The following is a 19,514-nucleotide window of genomic DNA, read 5'->3' as shown; positions in this document are numbered from 1 at the left end:
CTCTTCCAGGATGCCGCGATCTCACATCTGGCCGCAGTTAGAATGTGGGAGATTAATTTCCTAGTTGTCCGGGCAATACCTGGTATTGGCCTGGCAAGTAGGAAGGTCAGCGGTTCTATAGGTAGATCTAGGTCTGTGACCTCTTTTATTAAATTTTGAACCTTGGTCCAATACTTTTCAATTTCTGGACAGGTCCACCAGATGTGGGCCATGTCCCCTCTATGTCCGCAGCCTCTCCAACACAGATCTGACGCCAGGGGGTATATCTGGTTCAACCTCGCTGGAGTGAGGTACCAGTGGTAGAGAATTTTATAAATATTCTCCTTTGTAACGGTGCATAGGGACGTTCCTGAGGCTGCTAGCCAAATTTCCTCCCAAATCTCCCTTTCTATTATGATGTTCAGGTCGGCAGCCCATTTGAGCATATAGTCGTGCTCTTGGATGGTTTTTGAGTTATGCAAAATGGTATATATACTAGAAATTAGTCCCCTTTGGTATGTGTTTGCTTGACACAATCGTTCGAATTTTGTAAGGGAGGGGAATTCTGGGGATGGGCATATCTTTTGGGCAAAATGTCGGATTTGTAAGTATTTAAATGTATCCAATTCCCTGATTTTATATTTGGCTTTGACTTCTTGAAAGCTCAGGAACGTGTCAAATCTCAGGAGGTCCGCGATCGTCCCGACCCCCCCCTCTTTAAGTCGGTCGTATAGTTTAGATCCGCAACCCGGTGGAAACTTTGGGTTGTTGGGTAAGGGCGTGAGTTGAGGGCTAGCCGAGCACAGCCCGAATCTGGTCTTGCTTTTTGACCAGACATCCCATGTGAACAGGGACGCTTGTAGTTTTAAGTTATGCATCTGCTTATCTCCTTTATCCAAACTCCATAGGCAGGTCTGCAGAGAAGGCATTCTGGCATATTTAGATTCAATATCGATCCAGCAGTGTTTGGCTGGGTCAGCATTCCACATGACAGCTTGTTTCAATTGTGCTGCTATGTAATATTTGTGTATATCTGGGACTGCCATACCCCCTCTACTCCTTGGTGCCAACAGGACCGATCTTGCAACCCTGGGTCTTTTGTCCTGCCAAATGAAATTAAACATTCTGTTTTGTATGCTCTTTAGATCAGCGCCAGGCACCTGGATCGGGAGTGTCTGGAAATAGTACAAAATTCTAGGGAGAATATTCATCTTAACTGAGACCATTCTCCCAATCCATGATATCTGGAAACCTTGCCACTTTTCCAAATCTTTTTTAATTGTTGCCCATAACGCTGGGTAGTTGTCTTGATATAGAGCATTGTAGTGTCTTGATATATTTACTCCCAAATATTTAATATATGCAGGACACCACCGGTAATTGAAATTCAGTTTGAGTAGTTTCACTTCCACGTCAGGTAGGCTAATATTTAAAGCCTCTGACTTTCCGCTGTTTATTTTATATCCAGACACTTTACCAAAGTCCGATAGTTCTCTTTGAAGGTTCGGAAGAGAAGTTTGGGGTCTGGACAGGGTCAGAATGATGTCGTCGGCGAATAGAGATATTTTAAAATTTGTTTCTCCAATCTCGACACCCTGTATATTTATATTATTTCGAATTTTAGTTGCGAGTGGTTCGATCGTGAGGGCGAAAAGAAGAGGGGATAGGGGGCAACCCTGCCTTGTGCCATTTTTAATTTGAAATCTCTCGCCCGTTCCCCCTGGGAGTTTAACCGCAGCGGAAGGGTTCTGGTAGAGAGCCCGGATTCCATCCAGGAACTTATCTTTGAAACCAAATTTTTCCAAGGTCTTATCTAGGAATAACCAGTCTATCCTATCGAATGCCTTCTCTGCATCTAGGCTCAGTAGCATGGCCCTTGTTTTGGATATGTGAATATGGTCGACTATGTTTATTAATTTACGTGTATTATCTGCTGCTTGTCGTCCTGAGACAAATCCAACTTGGTCTGGGTGGATGAGTCTGGGTAATATGGGGTTTAGCCTGTTCGCGAGTATCTTACTATACAGTTTTAAGTCGTTATTCAGAAGGGATATGGGCCTATAACTTCCACACTGGGTCGGGTCTTTCCCCTCCTTATGGATTATAGCTAAATTAGCTGAGGACATTGAGTTTGGTATTGGGTTCCCATCCATAAAGGAATTGAACAGGTTCAGAAGGTGGGGTGTCAGTATGGGTAGAAATTTCTTATAGTAGAGATTTGTGTAGCCGTCAGGTCCCGGCGCTTTGGAGGATTTGGACGCTTTTACCGCCGCTGACAATTCTTCCACTGTTATTTTACCATTTAGCCTTTCATTCTCCTCCTCTGTCAGGGAGGGAAGATTACAATCGGTAAGGTAATTTATTATTGATGCTTCTGCGGTTAACTTTGGAATAGCGGAGTCAGATCTCAGATTGTATAGTTTGGTGTAAAATTTGGTGAATTCCTCCGCTATTTTTTTCTCATTATAGATTATCTCACCAGACCCATTCTTGATCACCGTAATCTGTGATCTTTTTTGTACGCCTCTTAACTTGCCAGCAAGAAGTCTATCTGCTTTGTTCCCCTTATCGTAATACCTCTGACCCGTCCATTTTAGGGCTTTTTCTACGCTTTCTAATTGTATTTCTTTTAATTTGGTTCTGGTGGCTGTCAGTAATTTGTAAATTCTCCTGGACGGGTTCAGTTTGTGTTGCTGCTCTAGTTGTATGATCTTATCCGTGAGCTCTTTGGTTAGTTTTACTTTGACTTTCTTCCTATATGATGCTATCGAGATAAGTTGGCCTCTAATAGCCGCTTTGTGGGCTTCCCACAAGATAGCTGGGGAGTCTACCGTGCCTAAGTTTAGTCTAAAGTAATTCTTGAGGGCTCTTTTGACTTCTTTTTCTGTCTCTTTATTATTTAGGAGAGAATCGTTTAGCCTCCAATTATATGTGTATGTTTTTATAAATGGGGCCGTGAGAAATAAAGAAATTGGTGCGTGGTCTGACCAAGTGATTGGACCTATGTCTGTGTCGGTTGTTGCCTCTAGTACATTCCTGGTGGCAAGAAAACAGTCAATCCGAGAATAGGTCTGGTGAGGGGCCGAGAAAAAAGTGTAGTCTCTTTGTCCCTGGTGTTGTGCTCTCCAAATATCTACTAGGGAGAAATCCTTTATAATGTCTCTGAAATTTTTCCCCAATCTTATTGCTTGGGGCGGGGGTGGCCGACCCAGTGTGGTCGATTTGTCCTCTGTCGGGTTGAGTACCATATTTAAGTCGCCTCCTATTAACAAAGAGGACAGATAGTCCGGGTCAATCTCTTCTAATACTTTTCTTAGGAAGTTCGTCTGATTTTCGTTGGGGGCGTAGAGGTTGATCAGGGCGATCGCGGACCCCGCCAGAGAACCATAGACTACCACGAATCTACCCTCTGGGTCTGTTGTGACTTTTGTTAAATTGAAGGGGGTGCCTTGTCTAATCAATATAGCAACTCCCCTTTTTTTACTACTAAATGATGAGTAGTAACTCATAGGATACGTATTTTGAAATGTTTTAGGCGGCTCCTGCGCCGTGAAATGCGTCTCCTGGAGAAAGACAATATCACCATTGAGCTTTTTTAATTCTTGGAGGGCTAGCCTTCTTTTCTTATTATTCTGTAGTCCCTTTACATTGAGAGATACTAGTTTAATTGGTCCTTGTTTGGCCATTGTCACCCTTCTCTATCTCAACTTTTTAGATCCTGCTAATCCTTACAAGGACCAGTGGCTATATGCGTAACTAGATGGTACTCTCTTTTTTTGTGGGCCTTGGTTAACCAGGGTGTGAGGGAGGGGGGGAGGGAGGGGGGACCTGCTGGGATAGTTTCAGCAGGTAACAAAAGGAGAAGAAAATAGACCTTGTTCTGGTCTTAATGGAACAAGACCGACTTAACGGGCAGTCGGTTTGTCGGGTAAAGCACCCTTAGGGGGTGGGTCCGGTGGCGATAACCGACCGGAGTGGGCGAGGAAGGGACCCTATAGATCCGTGTATTACCCGCTATTCCCTCTTGTTTTCCCCTATGATGAGGGGGGAGTCATGGGAATGAGACTTGCCTCTATTTAGTGGGGAGGGGTAAGGGGTGGTCGGTGCTAATTTGGGGGATATGTGGAGAGGGAAAGTTGGTCGTCAGGTGTTGGGGCCTAACATCTGCTTTAATCTTTTCATTTTGGTTGCCTCTACTCAATCTTGAAAGGGCCTCTTGACTTTGAGTATCCTTTCTGTTTATTATAGGTTAGACTAGGTTAGAGGGGTGTTATTTTTATTCCCCTTATTTGGAGTTGTACTCCTGGATGGTTCTGTATCTGGGGGGGGGAGGGGGAGGAGGAGGGCGTGTGGGAGGGGGGGGGGCGGGAAGGGGGAGAGGAAGGGGGAGGGGGGGGGGAAGGGGGAGGGGGGGGGGAAGGGGGGAGGAAGGGGAGAGGATGGGCGGGGAAAAGGGAATGGGGGGGGGGGAAAAGGTGGGGAGTATCAAAGTGTAGCAGGGGTTACAGGAAGGTGGTATTTACACCGTGAAGTCATCATGTTTCCTATAACCTATCTGGCAATATGTCATTACATTAATCACTGCCTTGTGGGGGGGGGCAACATTCAGTGGGAGGTCCGAGTGTCTCTGGTAACTATGGGAATCTTGGGGATAGCAATAACCTTAACTGGGGGTGGGGGTAAGGAGGGGGAGGGGAGGTGAGGGGAAGGGGGGAAAGGGGGAAGAGGGGGGGGGAGAGGGAGAAGAGGGGAGAGGGAGGAGAGGGAGGGGAGGGTAGGCAGGGGGAAACTTATAGGTATACAGAGGTGCAATATGTACATTTAGACATCTTTTGTTTTAAGTGGTTTATACAATCATTTGCTTTTTCGTCGAATACCTCCTCATATAGATATACAGTCTACATTCTCTGATTAAAATTTCTTTACCACCTTTGGATATCCTGGTTTGTACACTCGAGTAAGCAAGGGGCAATGGGAAAGGAGGGACTATGGGAGAGGGGGGGGGTGGAAAGGGGGGGGGGTGAAAGGGGGAGGGGGGGGTGGGAGGGGGAGGGGGGGTAAAAAAGGGGGGGGTGGAAGGGGGGGGAGATGGGAGGGGGGAGGGGTGGGAGGGGGAGAGGGGGGGAGGGGTGGGAGGGGGGAGGGGGGTGGGAGGGGGGGAAGGGGGGGAGGGGTGGAAGGGGAGGGGGGAAGGGGGGAAGGGGGGAGGGGAGCATGTGTATGTCAGTGGGGAGCACAAAAGGTTAGGAATAAGCCTCTGAGCACTTTTGTTTTATATTGAATATGCAACCTTATTTCTTCCTCATTTCTCCAACCCTATCTAAGGCAGTTCATATCATTAGGTTCAGAGTTTCACAGTATGCTGTCCACATTCTTAGTATGCCCATTGAGAGTGTCACTAGGTGGAGAAGGGAGAAAATGACACGGGGGGTAAGGGAGCTTGGAAGGGAGGAAACGCTGGGGAGGAGGGGGAGGGGGAACGCTGGGGGGGAAGGGAGGGGGGGAACGCTGGGGGGGGGGGAACGCTGGGGGGGAAGGGGGGGGGGAACGCTGGGGGGGAAGGGGGGGGGGAAACGCTGGGGAGGAAGGGGGGGAAAGGGTGGGGGAAGAGGGAGGCAGAGGAGGGGGGAAGGCAGGGAGGGGGGTCTAGGGAATGGGGGGCTGGGATAAGGAGAGGGGCAGGTTATCTAGGTAAATGGCCGCAATGCAGGGGGGGGTGGGTGTTAATCCTTTTCCCTCTGGGGCCTCAGTCTATATAGCTATTAAAGTGTTACCGTTAACTTGTAAGTAAATTGACTAACAACACACATATTCTAACTATGTACAACTTAAACTTTTATATCACAGACCCTTCTGGAGCAGGTCTTTCCTCGGAAACCAGGGGAGGTGTTCAAAACTCGGGGGAGAGGCAGCTGCCTCAAATCACCCCTGGGACCTTGTATAGTCCCTGTCCGGTAGACCCCTTCCTGGTCGGAGGGTTGCTTCGTTCCGTCTGGAGGGGGTCCTCCGCCACCTCTTTGCCGGGGGAAAGCAGAATCCAGGCCGTGTCACGTGGGGATGGTATAGCCTCGCGAGACTCCGCTCTTGGTCCGGCGTTGAAGGTAGTCGGTGTCTCCTCTTCCCGCTTGCGTGGCCAGTCGGGACCGGTCTGGGTGAGTACCATTAAAAGGCTCTTCCTTCGGAGGGGGGCTTACAAGGGGCTGGTGAGGTCTTTGTTCCAGCCGCGGATGGGGTCTCGCCTCGGCGGGCTGCTGCAATCTTCTGGTTGCTCCTGCTCGTCTGGGGCTCTGCATCGCGGCTGAGTTATCTTGATTTTGGTTGCCTTTGCTCCGCTAGACGCTCAGAGGCTCTCGTCGGGGGGTCTTCAGGCTCCTGTCTCTGAGGGCCGCGTTCCTCCACGGGCCAGGATGCAGGGGGGGTCAGTCCCAGCGCTCGCACTACCTGGGGTATATCTTCCGGGTATCGGATGACAAAGTATTTCCCTTTATGCGGTATTACCAATCTGAAGGGAAACCCCCATTTATACTTTATTCCCTTTTCTCTTAGTAAGAGAGTCAGTGGCTTCAGGTCTTTGCGGCGGTCGATCGTTTTCTTAGACAGGTCACTGTAGACTTGTATGGGTTCGTCTCTGAAGCAGATCGAGTCCATCTCCCGGCAGGCTCTAGTTATCTTCTCCTTAGTCGAGTAACTGTGCATTCGGACGACCACATCCCTTCTCCGGCTGGGGTCTTCCGATCGCGGGCCCAGCGCGCGGTGGGCTCTATCGATCTCAAGGTCTCTTTCCTCCATATCCTCGCAGACTGTGGTGAAGAAGTCTCTGAGGTAATCTCTGAGTTGGCCCGGGAGAACCTCTTCCGGGACCCCTCTTATTCTGAGGTTTTGGCGGCGGTCGCGGTTCTCCTGATCCTCGATGTCATCTTGTAGGGCGCGCACCTCTGCTCCTAGCCGATTAATTTCTTTGTCCGCAGCCTCTTGATGTTTGAGGGCCTCCTCTAATTTGGTCTCCAGTGCTACGGTTCTTTTTGTTAGGCCTTGTATGTCCTGTTTTAATTCGTCCACCGCTTCACGTAGGTTGGACTGTAGGGATCGATAAAGTTTATTATGTAGCTCTTCTAAGAAGGCCTTTGTTATTCCTTCTTCCGTGGGCGGCATTTCTTGCTGCCGGTCCCGTTCCGTTGCCGGTGACTTTGCCCCACGTGCGCCAGGCGGGGAGGCGCCATCTTGTTTTTTGGAGCCCGAGTCGGAGCTCTGCTTCGCCGGGGGGAAATACTTTGTAACACCCTGCCCGGGCTGGGTTTTTGTTTTATGGGACATGCCTGAGTGGTTAGAGGTTTGTCTCATATATTTTGCGGTCGGGAAAGTCGGGGTAAATCTATATTTAATTTGTTTGCAGCGTTAGGGTCTCAGGAGCTCTCCTCTTACCCTTCCGTCTCGGTCGACGTCATCGACACGCCCCGGTTTTCTGTTCTTTTAATAGAGATGTCAGTCATGTTTGCATCGTGCAAACAGGAGCTCAATTTACACTTTGTGTTTTTGTTGTAAGGTTTTTGTTAGGAGCAAGGAACCAGTTACAGAGCCAGGTAAAGAAAGGTTTGTCTCTGTCACTCAGGATGGGATATTTTAGAGCAGAGTTTCCTAACCTTTTTTCTCTCAAGGCTCCGTATTCATAATGCTCAGTTGCCAACACCCTTACAATAGTGCAAAAAGGACACACATGGGACCGACTGCTACACAATAATACACACACTACAGACAGCTACGCACACACACACACACACAGACACACACTGCTACACACAAAGGACAGACTGCTACACACAGTCTTACCTGCACCCTCTGCCATTACACAGCTATACCCCCTGCACTAAAAAACACCCCTACAAATCATCCTCACACATCCTCTTTCTGTCCATGCTTCTCCTCCTTGCTTCTGGGGATATCCCTCCCAATCCTGGTCCATGCCTTATTTCTACCTGCTCTCGTCCTCTGCTTCCACATAAGACTTCTATTCCTTCTGGTGTCAACCCCTCTAACCTCATACCCATCCCCTGCCATCCTCCCTCCTCTCTCCCATTCTCCTGTGCACTTTGGAATGCTTGTTCTATTTCTAACAAGTTTCTCTCTGTGCATGACTTTTTTCTCTCTCACTCTCTGCTCCTATTTGCTATAACTGAGACCTGGCTCACTCAGTCTGACTCTGCACTGGAAGCTGCCCTCTCCTATGGTGGCCTTTCCTTCTCCCACACTCCGCGCCCTGATGGTAGGGGTGGAGGTGTGGGGCTCCTCTCTCTGCCGTTACCGAAACCTTCCTATTCCTCCCTCACTTGCTTTTCCCTCCTTTGAGGCTCACACTGTCCAGATCTTCTCTCCTCTCCCTGTCCACGTGGCGGTCATCTATCACCCACCTACCTCTACTCATCCCCCTTCTGCCTTTCTCTCTCACTTTGAATCCTGGCTCTCTTTATTTCTCTCCTCAGACTCCCCTGTTCTCCATGGGCACATCAATTGCCACATTGATGACCCCTTGGGCTTCCCGCTTTCTCTCTCTAACCTCTTCCTTTGGCCTTAAACAGTGGACTGCAGCCCGCACCCACAAGGATTGCCACTACCTAAATCTGGGTTTCACTAAAATGTCCCTTTGGTAGGAGCACGTCGACAGCCTCCAGATCTCCACATGGTCATCAGTGAGTAATTTCATTATTATTCAGTATGTTGCATAAAAAGGGGGAAAACAAGCGCAAAAACTGTGAACTAGAAGGATACATTGTAGTCCAACTATATAGATTTCCTTGATGGGTGCCGCACCGGACCGCAAATGGGTTAGTTCAGAGCCACTGGTGTTGTTTGGGGAGTGAAGTTCCGATTGCGCACGAACTCATCAAATTAGGAAATATATGTAAAAAAGAAAAAAAGAAGAAAAAACACAATAGTGTAATATTGTATGCAACCACAAGGTAAAAAGTAATGCACTCACATTAGGCAAGGTTAGATGAGCATTTCGGTTGTTAAGTGAACCACACTGATGAGCAGGAATCTCTGTTGATAGGATATGTCTGGTAATGTAGACCTTCTCTCATAGTAGGACTCGCACGTTATTGCAGGTTCCTCATCAGCAGGATACTCTCCACCAATCGCAAGACTTGCAGCGTCAATGTAAGCTCCTCCGCAGCAGGATATTTGTATTTGAGACACACAGCACTCGGTTACACACTTTGAATTGAAGCTCAGGCCCATCTGAGTCCTACTAGGAGAGAAGGTCTACATTACCAGACATATCCTAGCAACAGAGATTCCTGCTCATCAGTGTGGTTCACTTAACAACCGAAATGCTCATCTAACCTTGCCTAATGTGAGTGCATTACTTTTTACCTTGACGGTTGCATACAATATTACACTATTGTGTTTTTTCTTCTATTTTCTTTTTTACATATATTTCCTAATTTGATGAGTTCGTGCGCAATCGGAACTTCACTCCACATTATTATATGTTGCTCATGTATGTGACCTCTACACCATTTAGTTCCTATAGCCACTTGACACCCATATAAGACGTACCTATCATAGGGTATTGGGAGTCTATAGATAGTGGCATTCAATGGATTTCAATAGTGGTATATCACAGCAATTGTGGATGTTGGATTTCTGAGTTCATTAAGGCTGTTTTTGTTTGGAAGGATTATGAAGATTCAAATGCTTTAATTTGCATATCTACTACATGGACATTTCCTGGCTAGCATCGCTAGGGGTTAAAATCATCTACCTTCTCCTGTCATTCAGATCCTGACAACCTGGTCAGGAACTACAACTCTGCCTTATCCTCCTTTCTTGATCTACATGCCCGCTTTCTCTCTGCCGTCCTCGCCCTTTTAACCCCAGACCCTGGCTAAATTCCCACACGCGCACGCTGCGTTCCTCCACTCTTTCCTCTGAACACCTCTGAAGAAAATCTCATACGCTTGCAGACTTCCTTCACTACAAATTTATGCTGTCCTGTTTCAACTCTACCCTCTCTCAGGCTAATCAAATCTACTTTTCATCACTAATCAACACGCACAAGTCTAACCCACGCCGACTTTTCTCTGTCTTTGACTCTCTACTCAACCACCCATGTAATCCATACATCAGAACATCCCATCTGTTGCCTCCTCCCATCCTACGCTGCTTCCTAAGGCCCAGTACATAGTGAACTCAGCGTCGCTGAGGCGGGCTAAGCCGCGCTGAGCCGCGCTGAACAGATGCACAAAGCCCCTGCATCTGTAATCAGTGCGGCTATAGTTTCTCCCTCCACATGCGCGCTGATGCGTGCGGAGGCTGAGAAACTTCCGAGACAGGCAAGTTTGAAATTTGCCGCTCGTGGAAGCGGAGGAGCGGTCACGTGACCACTCCCATCCAATGGGGCTGCAGCCGGTCCGGCATTGTAACTACAGAGCCAGCAGACCAGACAGAGGTGTATGTATGTGTGTGTGTGATGTATGTGTGTGTGTGTGTGAATATATTTATCAAAGTTGCACAATGTTAATAAATAATTTATTCTCACAACATGTCTTTTTTTTTAAATGTTTAAAATATTATATAATATACACACACACACACACACAGGTTCCCCAGTGACACACAAACACACAGACCACTTCAAAGTGACACACACACTGATAGCTACCAAGTGACACACACACAGTGATACCCGCCTCCCAAGCGCTCTTGCTGTCTCCTCTGCCAGGACAGCAAAAAGCTCCTGGTAGAGTGAGCGGCAGCAAGCAACAGCGGCAGCAGCACCAAAGTGTTTAATATGTCCCAGGCCTAACTCTCCTCCTGCCTACCTTGACTCTTTTTCCGCTGTCTCAGAAGAGGATGTGTCACTGCTGATCTCCTCTTCTCCCTCTACCACTTGCCCTCTTGACCCCATTCCCTCCCATCTCCTAAAACATCTTGTTCCGACTATAGCCCTTACACTCACACACATATTTAACACATCCCTCTATTCTGGTACCTTTCCCTCTCCTTCAAACATGCAACCATTACTGTATACCATTACTCAAAAACAGCAAGCTTGATCCTACCTGTCTTTCTAACTATCGACCGGTCTCCCTCCTGCCTTTTTCCTCCAAACTCCTTGAACGTCTTGTATTCTCTCACCTGCTCCACTTTCTCAACGCCCATTCTCTCCTTGACCCTCTACAATCTGGCTTCCGCACTGCTCACTCGACTGAAACTGCCCTTACTAAAATAACTAATGACCTCCATGCTGCCAAAGACAGAGGTCATTACACTCTGCTCATATTACTTGACCTCTTTGCAGCATTTGACACAGTGGACCACCCTCTTCTCCTCCACATTCTCCATACTCTTGGTATTAATAACAAAGCTCTATACTGGATCTCCTCTTACCTCTCCCATCGTACTTTCAGTGTATCTTCTGCTAACACCTCCTCCTCCTCCATAGATCTTTCTGTGGGGGTGCTGCAGGGTTCTGTCCTGGGACCTCTTCTCTTTTCTCTGCACACACTTTCCCTAGGTGACCTAATCACATCCCTTGGGTTTAAATATCACCTCTATGCTGACGACACACAAATTTACTTTTCAACCCCTGACCTTACACCAGCTCTACAGACCAAAGTCTCAGAGTACCTCTCTGCCTCTCTGCGATATCATCCTGGATGGCCCTCCGCCGACTTAAACTTAACATGATAAAAACAGAGCTCCTCATACTTCCTTCCAAACCTGGCCTTACTACCTCCTTCCACATTACTGTTGGAAGTACCATCATTCACCCAGTAGCCCAAGCATGCTGCTTAGGGATCACACTCGACTCCTCTCTCACATTCAAAACATCTCTAAAACTTGTCGCTTTTTCCTCCACAATATTACAAAGATACGCCCTTTCCTCTGTTGCTCGACTGCTAAAACTCTGACTCAGGCCCTCATTCTCTCCCGTCTCATCTACTGTAACTTCCTGCTGTCTGGCCTTCCTGCCTCTCACCTGTCTCCCCTACAATCTATCCTCAACGCTGCGGCCAGAATCACTCTACTCTTTCCTAAATCTGTCTCAGCGTCTCACCTTCTGAAATCGCTCTCCTGGCTTCCTATCAAATCCTGTATCACACATGCAATTCTCCTCCTCACTTTTAAAGCTTTTCACTCTTCTGCCCCTCCTTACATCTCAGCCCTAATTTCTCGCTATGCACCATCCCGACTCTTGCATTTTGCTCAAGGATGTCTTCTCTCTACCCCCCTTGTATCTAAAGCCCTCTGCCGCCTTAAACCTTTCTCACTGACTGCCTCGCACCTCTGGAATGCCCTTCCCCTCAATACCTGACTAGCATCCTCTCTATCCGTCTTTAAGACCCACCTTAAGACACACTTGCTTAAAGAAGCATATGAGTAGCACCGTAGATATTACTAGACACATGATACATAGAGCTTGGCCCCCTGCAGAAGCACCTACCAAAATTTCCTCCTGTCTCTACACGTTCCTCCTACATACCAATTGGATTGTAAGCTCCTCGGAGCAGGGACTCCTCTTCCTAAATGTTACATTTATGTCTGAAGCACTTATTCCTATGACCTGTTATTTATATTATTTGTTATTTATATGATTACCATGTGTATTACTACTGTGAAGCGCTATGTACATCAATGGCGCTATACAAATAAAGACATACAATACACACACAATTATGACAGTCATATAAAAAATAAAGACATGTACACAATGGAGAGACAGATACACACTCCACAGGAGGAAAAATACACATAGTAAAGACAGAAACACAGTACAGACACACACAAGAACAGGTCAGATAGACACACACCACAGGTGAACAGATACACATGCGCAAAATGAGAACATATACACACAGGGCAGACATACACTCACCACAGTAGAACAGATACACATATTAAAGACACACAACAGATACATACACAGACATGACGGACAGACACACACGACCCACAGACACAAACACCACAAGACAACAGATACACACAGTATAGATGCACTCACACAGAACAGACAGACAAACAAACCATAGACGTATAGATATACCTACAGTAGGATACACAACACATGAGAAAAGATACGCACAGGAACAGATACACACACACACAAAGAGATACATACGCAGTGGAGAACAGATACAGATAAGACACACATACATATACCACAGGTCAGATACACAGGACAGAAATAGATAATACAGGAGAACAAATACACACACGAGAACAGGTACACACACAGGGCAAAAAGACACACACAGGACAGAAAGATACAAACAGGACAGAGACACATAGATACACACACACACACAGCTTGATATACTGTACACAGTGAGAACAGATACACATAGGGCACACTCACTTGCACACAAAGGAGAACAGATACAAACGAACACACACACGCAAGAAAATGTACAGACAGGAGAAGAGATACACCCTGGGCAGACAGGCGAAACACACACACACACACACACACACACACACACACACACACGAGAAAAGATCCCTACACAGACAAAGTAGAATAGATACACACAGACAGAGACACACAGGTAACGTGGCAACATTTTACGTAGCGCTGCTGTACAGTAGGGTTGGAGGACAAAAACCATAAAAAACAAACACATAAACATACATTGTTACAGATTGCAAGGAGCTTACAATGTATGAGGAAGGATAAGTGGAAACATAAGGTACAGGGGGATAAGAAGGTTGGTGTGTGTTGTATGGCTGCTTGTTAAGTGAAAGAGTTGGCATTGGAGAAGTGGGATTATGCGGAGGTAGAACTATGAGAGCAGGTAATGTTTGAAGATAGAAATGCTTCAATATGCTTCTGAAATATTTTATCCAAGACCAATAACAGAGAAGCTGTAACAGCAGCAAATGTCTGACACCCTTGTCCGCCCTTGGTCTCACCTTTGTCATGAGCAAAGTTGGCTGCACAGCACAAGACCCCTACAGCAGACAGACAGGGTGCAGGGACTGACTAACTCCAGGTCTTTGAAGTTTTGTATCTTTTCCTATTGATGTTAACCCTGTCCATGCTGGCTTAGTGGATGGGAGCAGAGAGACTCTCTAAGGGGGCTGCCTTTGGCTCGACAGGTGTTATGTCCAAGAGAATCTTTGTCAAGAACGCTAACACGTTTGAAATGTATTGGATTTTAATGTCTTAATGTCTTAATGATCTAATACATTTGTACTTTGCTACTTGGGTCCTCCCTCTGCTCCTTATCGGATTGTGCACGCCATACACTATCTGCATACTGTATACCTTATCTGGAAGCAGCATATTCACCAGCCACACCAGGAATCAACAGTGAGTTTTTATTTATTACCACAGGGTTAGCCCCCAATGAGATTGATGGTGGGGGCTTTATTGCCTTACACTACCAGTCTTTAGGTTGTGTTTCTTACCCATAATAATTGGTTTCAATATATCACATAACTCATTATCCTGAAGTTATTTTTCTTGGATTGTGGTTTGGTCTATTTGAACTTTAAACACCTGGCATTTGAGCGTTCCCTATCTTCACTTACCCTTGTTCTTGTATAGCACTGCTAGTTTTACATAGCGCTTTACTGAGACATCTTTTTGTGACACAGTCCCTGCCCTGTAGAGCTTACAATTTTTTTTTGTGTGCCTGAGACACAGGGAGATAAAGTGACTTGCCCAAGGTCACAAGGAGCCAGAGTCAGTGACTTTACTCACTGAGCCGCTCCTTCTCCCTGTAACTGCCCAGCCATCTAACAACTGCCCTCTTTCTCCCTGCTGCTCATCCTTTTGATTCTCCCATGAATCCCCAGGGTGTGCTAAACCCCTACAGAGAAACACTGTTTAGTGTACAATTTCTGAGGGTCAGTTATACATCTGGGAAATGTTTTTAGTCCAGCGTACTTAAGCCTCTGTATTGCAGGAAGGACTAGATATTTTCAGTTATCAAAACCTATTTCAATAGATTTTCAGAAAATAGCTATATAAAAAGTAAAGTAACCCCTGAGTTGCTTTCAATTTTTCCACAGTATGTCTTTAGCTTACAGTATATTCCAATGGCAATTTGGGACGTGTTTTATACTAATTCAAATGTTCAACCAGTAATGTTAAATTATGATTATGCTATTAATGAACTTCTTTTCACACACTGTATTTATTTCCAACAGATAAATCCATGAGCAGAAGTACACCTGCAGGATGGCACACTCCTTTTTGCTCACCAGATAGCATAAATGAAGATAACCGTGTTGTTAAAAATCAAGCAAATTGCCTGAGACAAAATAACCCAAGTATGAGAGAGAGAAAAGCTGTGAGAATTATGGCTAAGAAATCAGGCTCACATGAAGAAGAAAATCCCACAGTCTCCCTTATTTATACTCTCGGAGAACATACAGGGACTGAATATGCATCTATTGATATTGAGAAGTGGGAAAAAGGAAACACTAATGCACCGAAAGGTCACAAAAATATGTCAGTAATTAAGTATAAGTGCAATGAATGTGGTAAAAACTTTAATAATAAATCAGATTATACAATTCACCAAAGAACACACACTACAGAAAGGCTGTATAAGTGCTGTGAATGTCAGAAATGCTTTACTAGTAACTCAGCTCTTGTTAAACATCAGACAATTCATGAGGGAGTGAAATGGTTTCCTTGCTCTGAATGTGGGAAACACTTCTCTCGTAAATCAGTTCTTTTTAGACATAAGAGAATTCACATACGAGAAAAACTATTTTCTTGCTCTAAATGTCGACAATGTTTTTCCAAGAACTCAACTCTTGTTAAGCATCAAAAATTTCACACAGGAGAGAAGTCATTTGTTTGCTCTGAATGTGGGAAATGTTTTCCCTATAAGTCGTGGCTTGTTACACATCAGAGAGTTCACACAGGAGAGAAACCATTTATTTGCTCTGAATGTGGGAAATGTTTTTCCAAGAACTCAACTCTTGTTAAACATCAGAGAAGTCATTCCGGAGAGAAACCATTTGTTTGCTCTGAATGTGGGAAATGTTTTTCCAAGAACTCAACTCTTGTTACACATCAGAGAAGTCATACCAGAGAAAAAACATTTGTTTGCTCTGAATGTGGGAAAAGTTTTTCCCATAAGTCAACTCTTGTTACACATCAGAGAATGCACACAGGAGAGAGACTATTTGTTTGCTCTGAATGTGGGAAATATTTCCCCCAAAAGTCGGATCTTGTTATTCATCAGAAAGGTCACACAGGAGAGAAACCATTTGTTTGCTCTGAATGTGGTAAATGTTTTTCCCGAAAGTCGGATCTTATTTTTCATCAGAAAAGTCACACAGGAGTGAAACCATATGTTTGCTCTGAATGTGGGAAAAGTTATTCCAAGAACTCAACTCTTGTTAAACATCAGAGAAGTCATACCGGAGAAAAACCATTTGTTTGCTCTAAATGTGGGAAATGTTTTTCCCTTAACTCAGGGCTAGTTAGACATCAAATATCTCACACAGGAGAGAAACCATTTGTTTGCTCTGAATGTGGCAAATGGTTTCCCCAAAAGTCAGATCTTGTTATTCATCAGAGAATTCATACAGGAGAAAAACCATTTGTTTGCTCTAAATGTGGGAAATCTTTTTCCCTTAACTCAAGACTTGTTAGACATCAAATATCTCACTCAGGAAAGAAACCATTTGTTTGCTCTGAATGTGGGAAATGTTTTAGAGAGGGCTCAAATCTTCTTAAACATCAGAAAATTCACACAGGAGATAAGCCATTTGTATGTACTGAATGTGGCAAATGTTTTCCCTATAAGTCATTGATCATTAGCCACCAGAGAATTCACACAGGAGAGAAGCCATTTGCTTGCACTGAATGTGATAAATGTTTTGGCCAAATCTCAAGTCTTGTTAGACATCAGAGAATTCACACACGAAAGAGACCAATTGCTCCCAATATGGGAAATGTTTTACCCAAAGTTCAGAGTTGTTAAAAATGCGAGACACCACAGAGAAAAATATATAGTATTAAAAATGTCACTGAGCGTGTTATGGATTTTTGCTCTCAGAAAGTTCAAGTCATTAAAAATGTTATGTGATGGAAGAGGCCCTTAAATAAAGGTGATACTCAGCTTTGCCCATCAGGTACCTTTATTTTGGAGTGAAATAGAAGTTAAAATGTATTTACAATAGGGTATAGCTTTTTTAGTAGACTGTATACCCTCCCCGTTGTGACATCCACCAAAGGCCCCCTGCAGTTTTTCTTCTGTCCTTTACCTGGCTACTGCCAGTTGCTGCATTTCCCCTGCTGAGATGACGCCTTTGATGCTTGCTAGATCTCAGACAAAGCAGCACCCTTGGTTAGGGAATCATTAACCCCTTACACTCTGGATTTCCTCTTATTTTTACATTTCTGTTGTGTGCTGGCAAGCACTGGATAGTGTCTGAAGATTAGCAACTGTCCCAAATTTCACTGTAAGTCCAAAAAAAACCAACATAAAGCCCACAAGGAACAATGGGACAAAACATCTTTAAAATTCCATTCCTGACAGTTTTTCTTTTAGACTCACATGTGGAAGCCACGCGCTTGCTGAGTTCTCTTTCCTTGGAAACACTGGACCATGTAGTAATTCCTGCCTTTGCACCAAGCCTTATGCCCACATGGGCTGTAACCAAACACTGTGGTTTTTTGTTTGCCTTCCTCTGGATCAATAAGAAGTATAGATATAGGATGAAGTATCTGTTGTCTAAATTTAGCATAGGTTAAATTTGATGGACGTATGTCTTTTTTTAAACCTCATCTACATTTATTTTACTGCGACTTGCTGCTGAATTGTATGTTAACCCTTTGTGTACTGTACCACTCTTTATTAAATCTATTGTCATGACTGAGTGTTAGCCCATGTGGTTCTTAGAACTTGGTTATTCTGTTGCATACTGTATTGTGTGGTATTTGATAGTCTGCTTACTCAGAGCCCTGTGAGTCTGGCTGTGGCTTGAGTCCCCAGTAACCGCTGAAGGATAGTATAGACACCCTGGGGCAACTACCCCCATCACCCACATCTTCTACCCCCACCCCCACCACACATAGTAATGGGCAATAGCCCTATTAGTTTTAAACCCCAACCGGAGCGGCCATCTCTCCCTACAGAGGTCTATATCTCCAGGAGCAGGGAGTCCTCTGAGTTGAAATTAATGGGATTCACCTCCGGAGACCCCTGCTTTAATACAGTATAGAAACATGATTTAAATATCCTGCCCATTGATGACATAGATGCCCGGATATGGTCCTCTAGTGTTCACCCTCATGATATGGACGCCCATATTCAGACATCTACAGATGCAGCCACCAGTATACGACCACTTGCTTGGGAAAATACTGGGGCAATCTCACAGTAAATGCTGCAACATTTCTGTGAGATTCTTTAGCCAGACTAATGGCCCACCGGATTAACACAGCAGGGGTCCCTGCAGTCCCTTTCAGTATGAATGGGACCTTCATGGACCCCCACTGTGTTAATCCAATGGGCCATTAGTCTGGCTGCAGAAATCTTATAGAAATGGTGCAGTTTACTGGGAGATTGCCCCAGATTTTCAAAGGCAAGTGGTTGGACACTGGTGGTTGCATCTTTCTGTCATCAAGGGGCAGGACAGACCGAGTCTGTAAGAGCTGCTCTTTGGGACTCCTCTGCTCAGCTTTTACAGACTGTCTGGCCGGGATGAGAAACATCTCTTTAATCCTCCTGGGTTGCAAAATGTACTAATTTTGGGTGCCACAGACCAACAGCTCACAGTCCGTGGTTTTGAGCCTGTTGGTCTGTGGTCACTGAGGCAGTAAGTCTCGCTACATCTGTCAGTTCTCTACATGGCTTATCCATGATCATCACAAATGTCTATGCTCCCAACAAAAATAGCTTAACATTCTTTGAAAATGTATTTGCCTCTCTAGGTTCAGTCGCAGAAGGGAAGGTGATTTAAGGAGGAGACTTTAACCTGGCCCCTAAGGTGCCTCTAGATAGATTTCCCTGGAATGTGAGGTCACAACAGAGCTACAGAAAGCATGATACTATAACCCTTTATAGATGCTTAAGAAATCTAAATATAGTTGACATCTGGAAAAAGAAACACCCAGTAACAAGAGACTATACATTTTATTCAGCACCCCATAAATCGTGACAAGAAAGAGAATCTAAACATACTCAGCGCTCAACCTATTTACATAACAAAATAATATAATAATATAATCAAATGCAATTACTACAAATTAATGTGAAAATAAATTGTGACCTGAATATATCCAGACTAAAGGATACAGCCAGGAGTGCAAGGAAATCCCACAGACAACTATGAATGAATGGTGGAGTGGCTGCCTAAGGATATAAAACAAGCCTATCCATAAGGCTAGTACAAATGGTATACAAAAGAAGAGAACAGTCCTTGGCGCAATATCACTTTCACGGATGCTAACTTGGTACCTAAGATAACACAAGCTAAATAAATAAACATAATATCCTGGTCCGATCATGCTTTAGCCGAGATTAAGACAATCAAAGCTCTCCACTAAGCACATCTCCTGGAGG

At 45.2% G+C, this 19,514-nt stretch overlaps 1 protein-coding gene across 1 annotated transcript in view; it reads left to right on the top strand.

Moving 5' to 3' along the window:
- The window catches only part of LOC142465246 (uncharacterized), a 63,820-nt gene extending 45,993 nt beyond the window's left edge, over positions 1 to 17,827 (top strand). The window contains 2 exon segments of the mRNA XM_075569244.1: positions 15,136 to 16,866; positions 16,869 to 17,827. Coding sequence (XP_075425359.1) covers positions 15,136 to 16,866; positions 16,869 to 16,960 — 1,823 coding nt within the window. The 3' untranslated portion in view covers positions 16,961 to 17,827.
- The last annotated feature ends 1,687 nt before the right edge of the window (positions 17,828 to 19,514 follow it).

This window comes from Ascaphus truei, chromosome 13, assembly GCF_040206685.1.
Source record: "Ascaphus truei isolate aAscTru1 chromosome 13, aAscTru1.hap1, whole genome shotgun sequence".
Classification (NCBI taxonomy): domain Eukaryota; kingdom Metazoa; phylum Chordata; class Amphibia; order Anura; family Ascaphidae; genus Ascaphus; species Ascaphus truei.
Note: the sequence above shows the minus strand (reverse complement) of the source record. Positions and strands in the feature narration are given on the sequence as shown.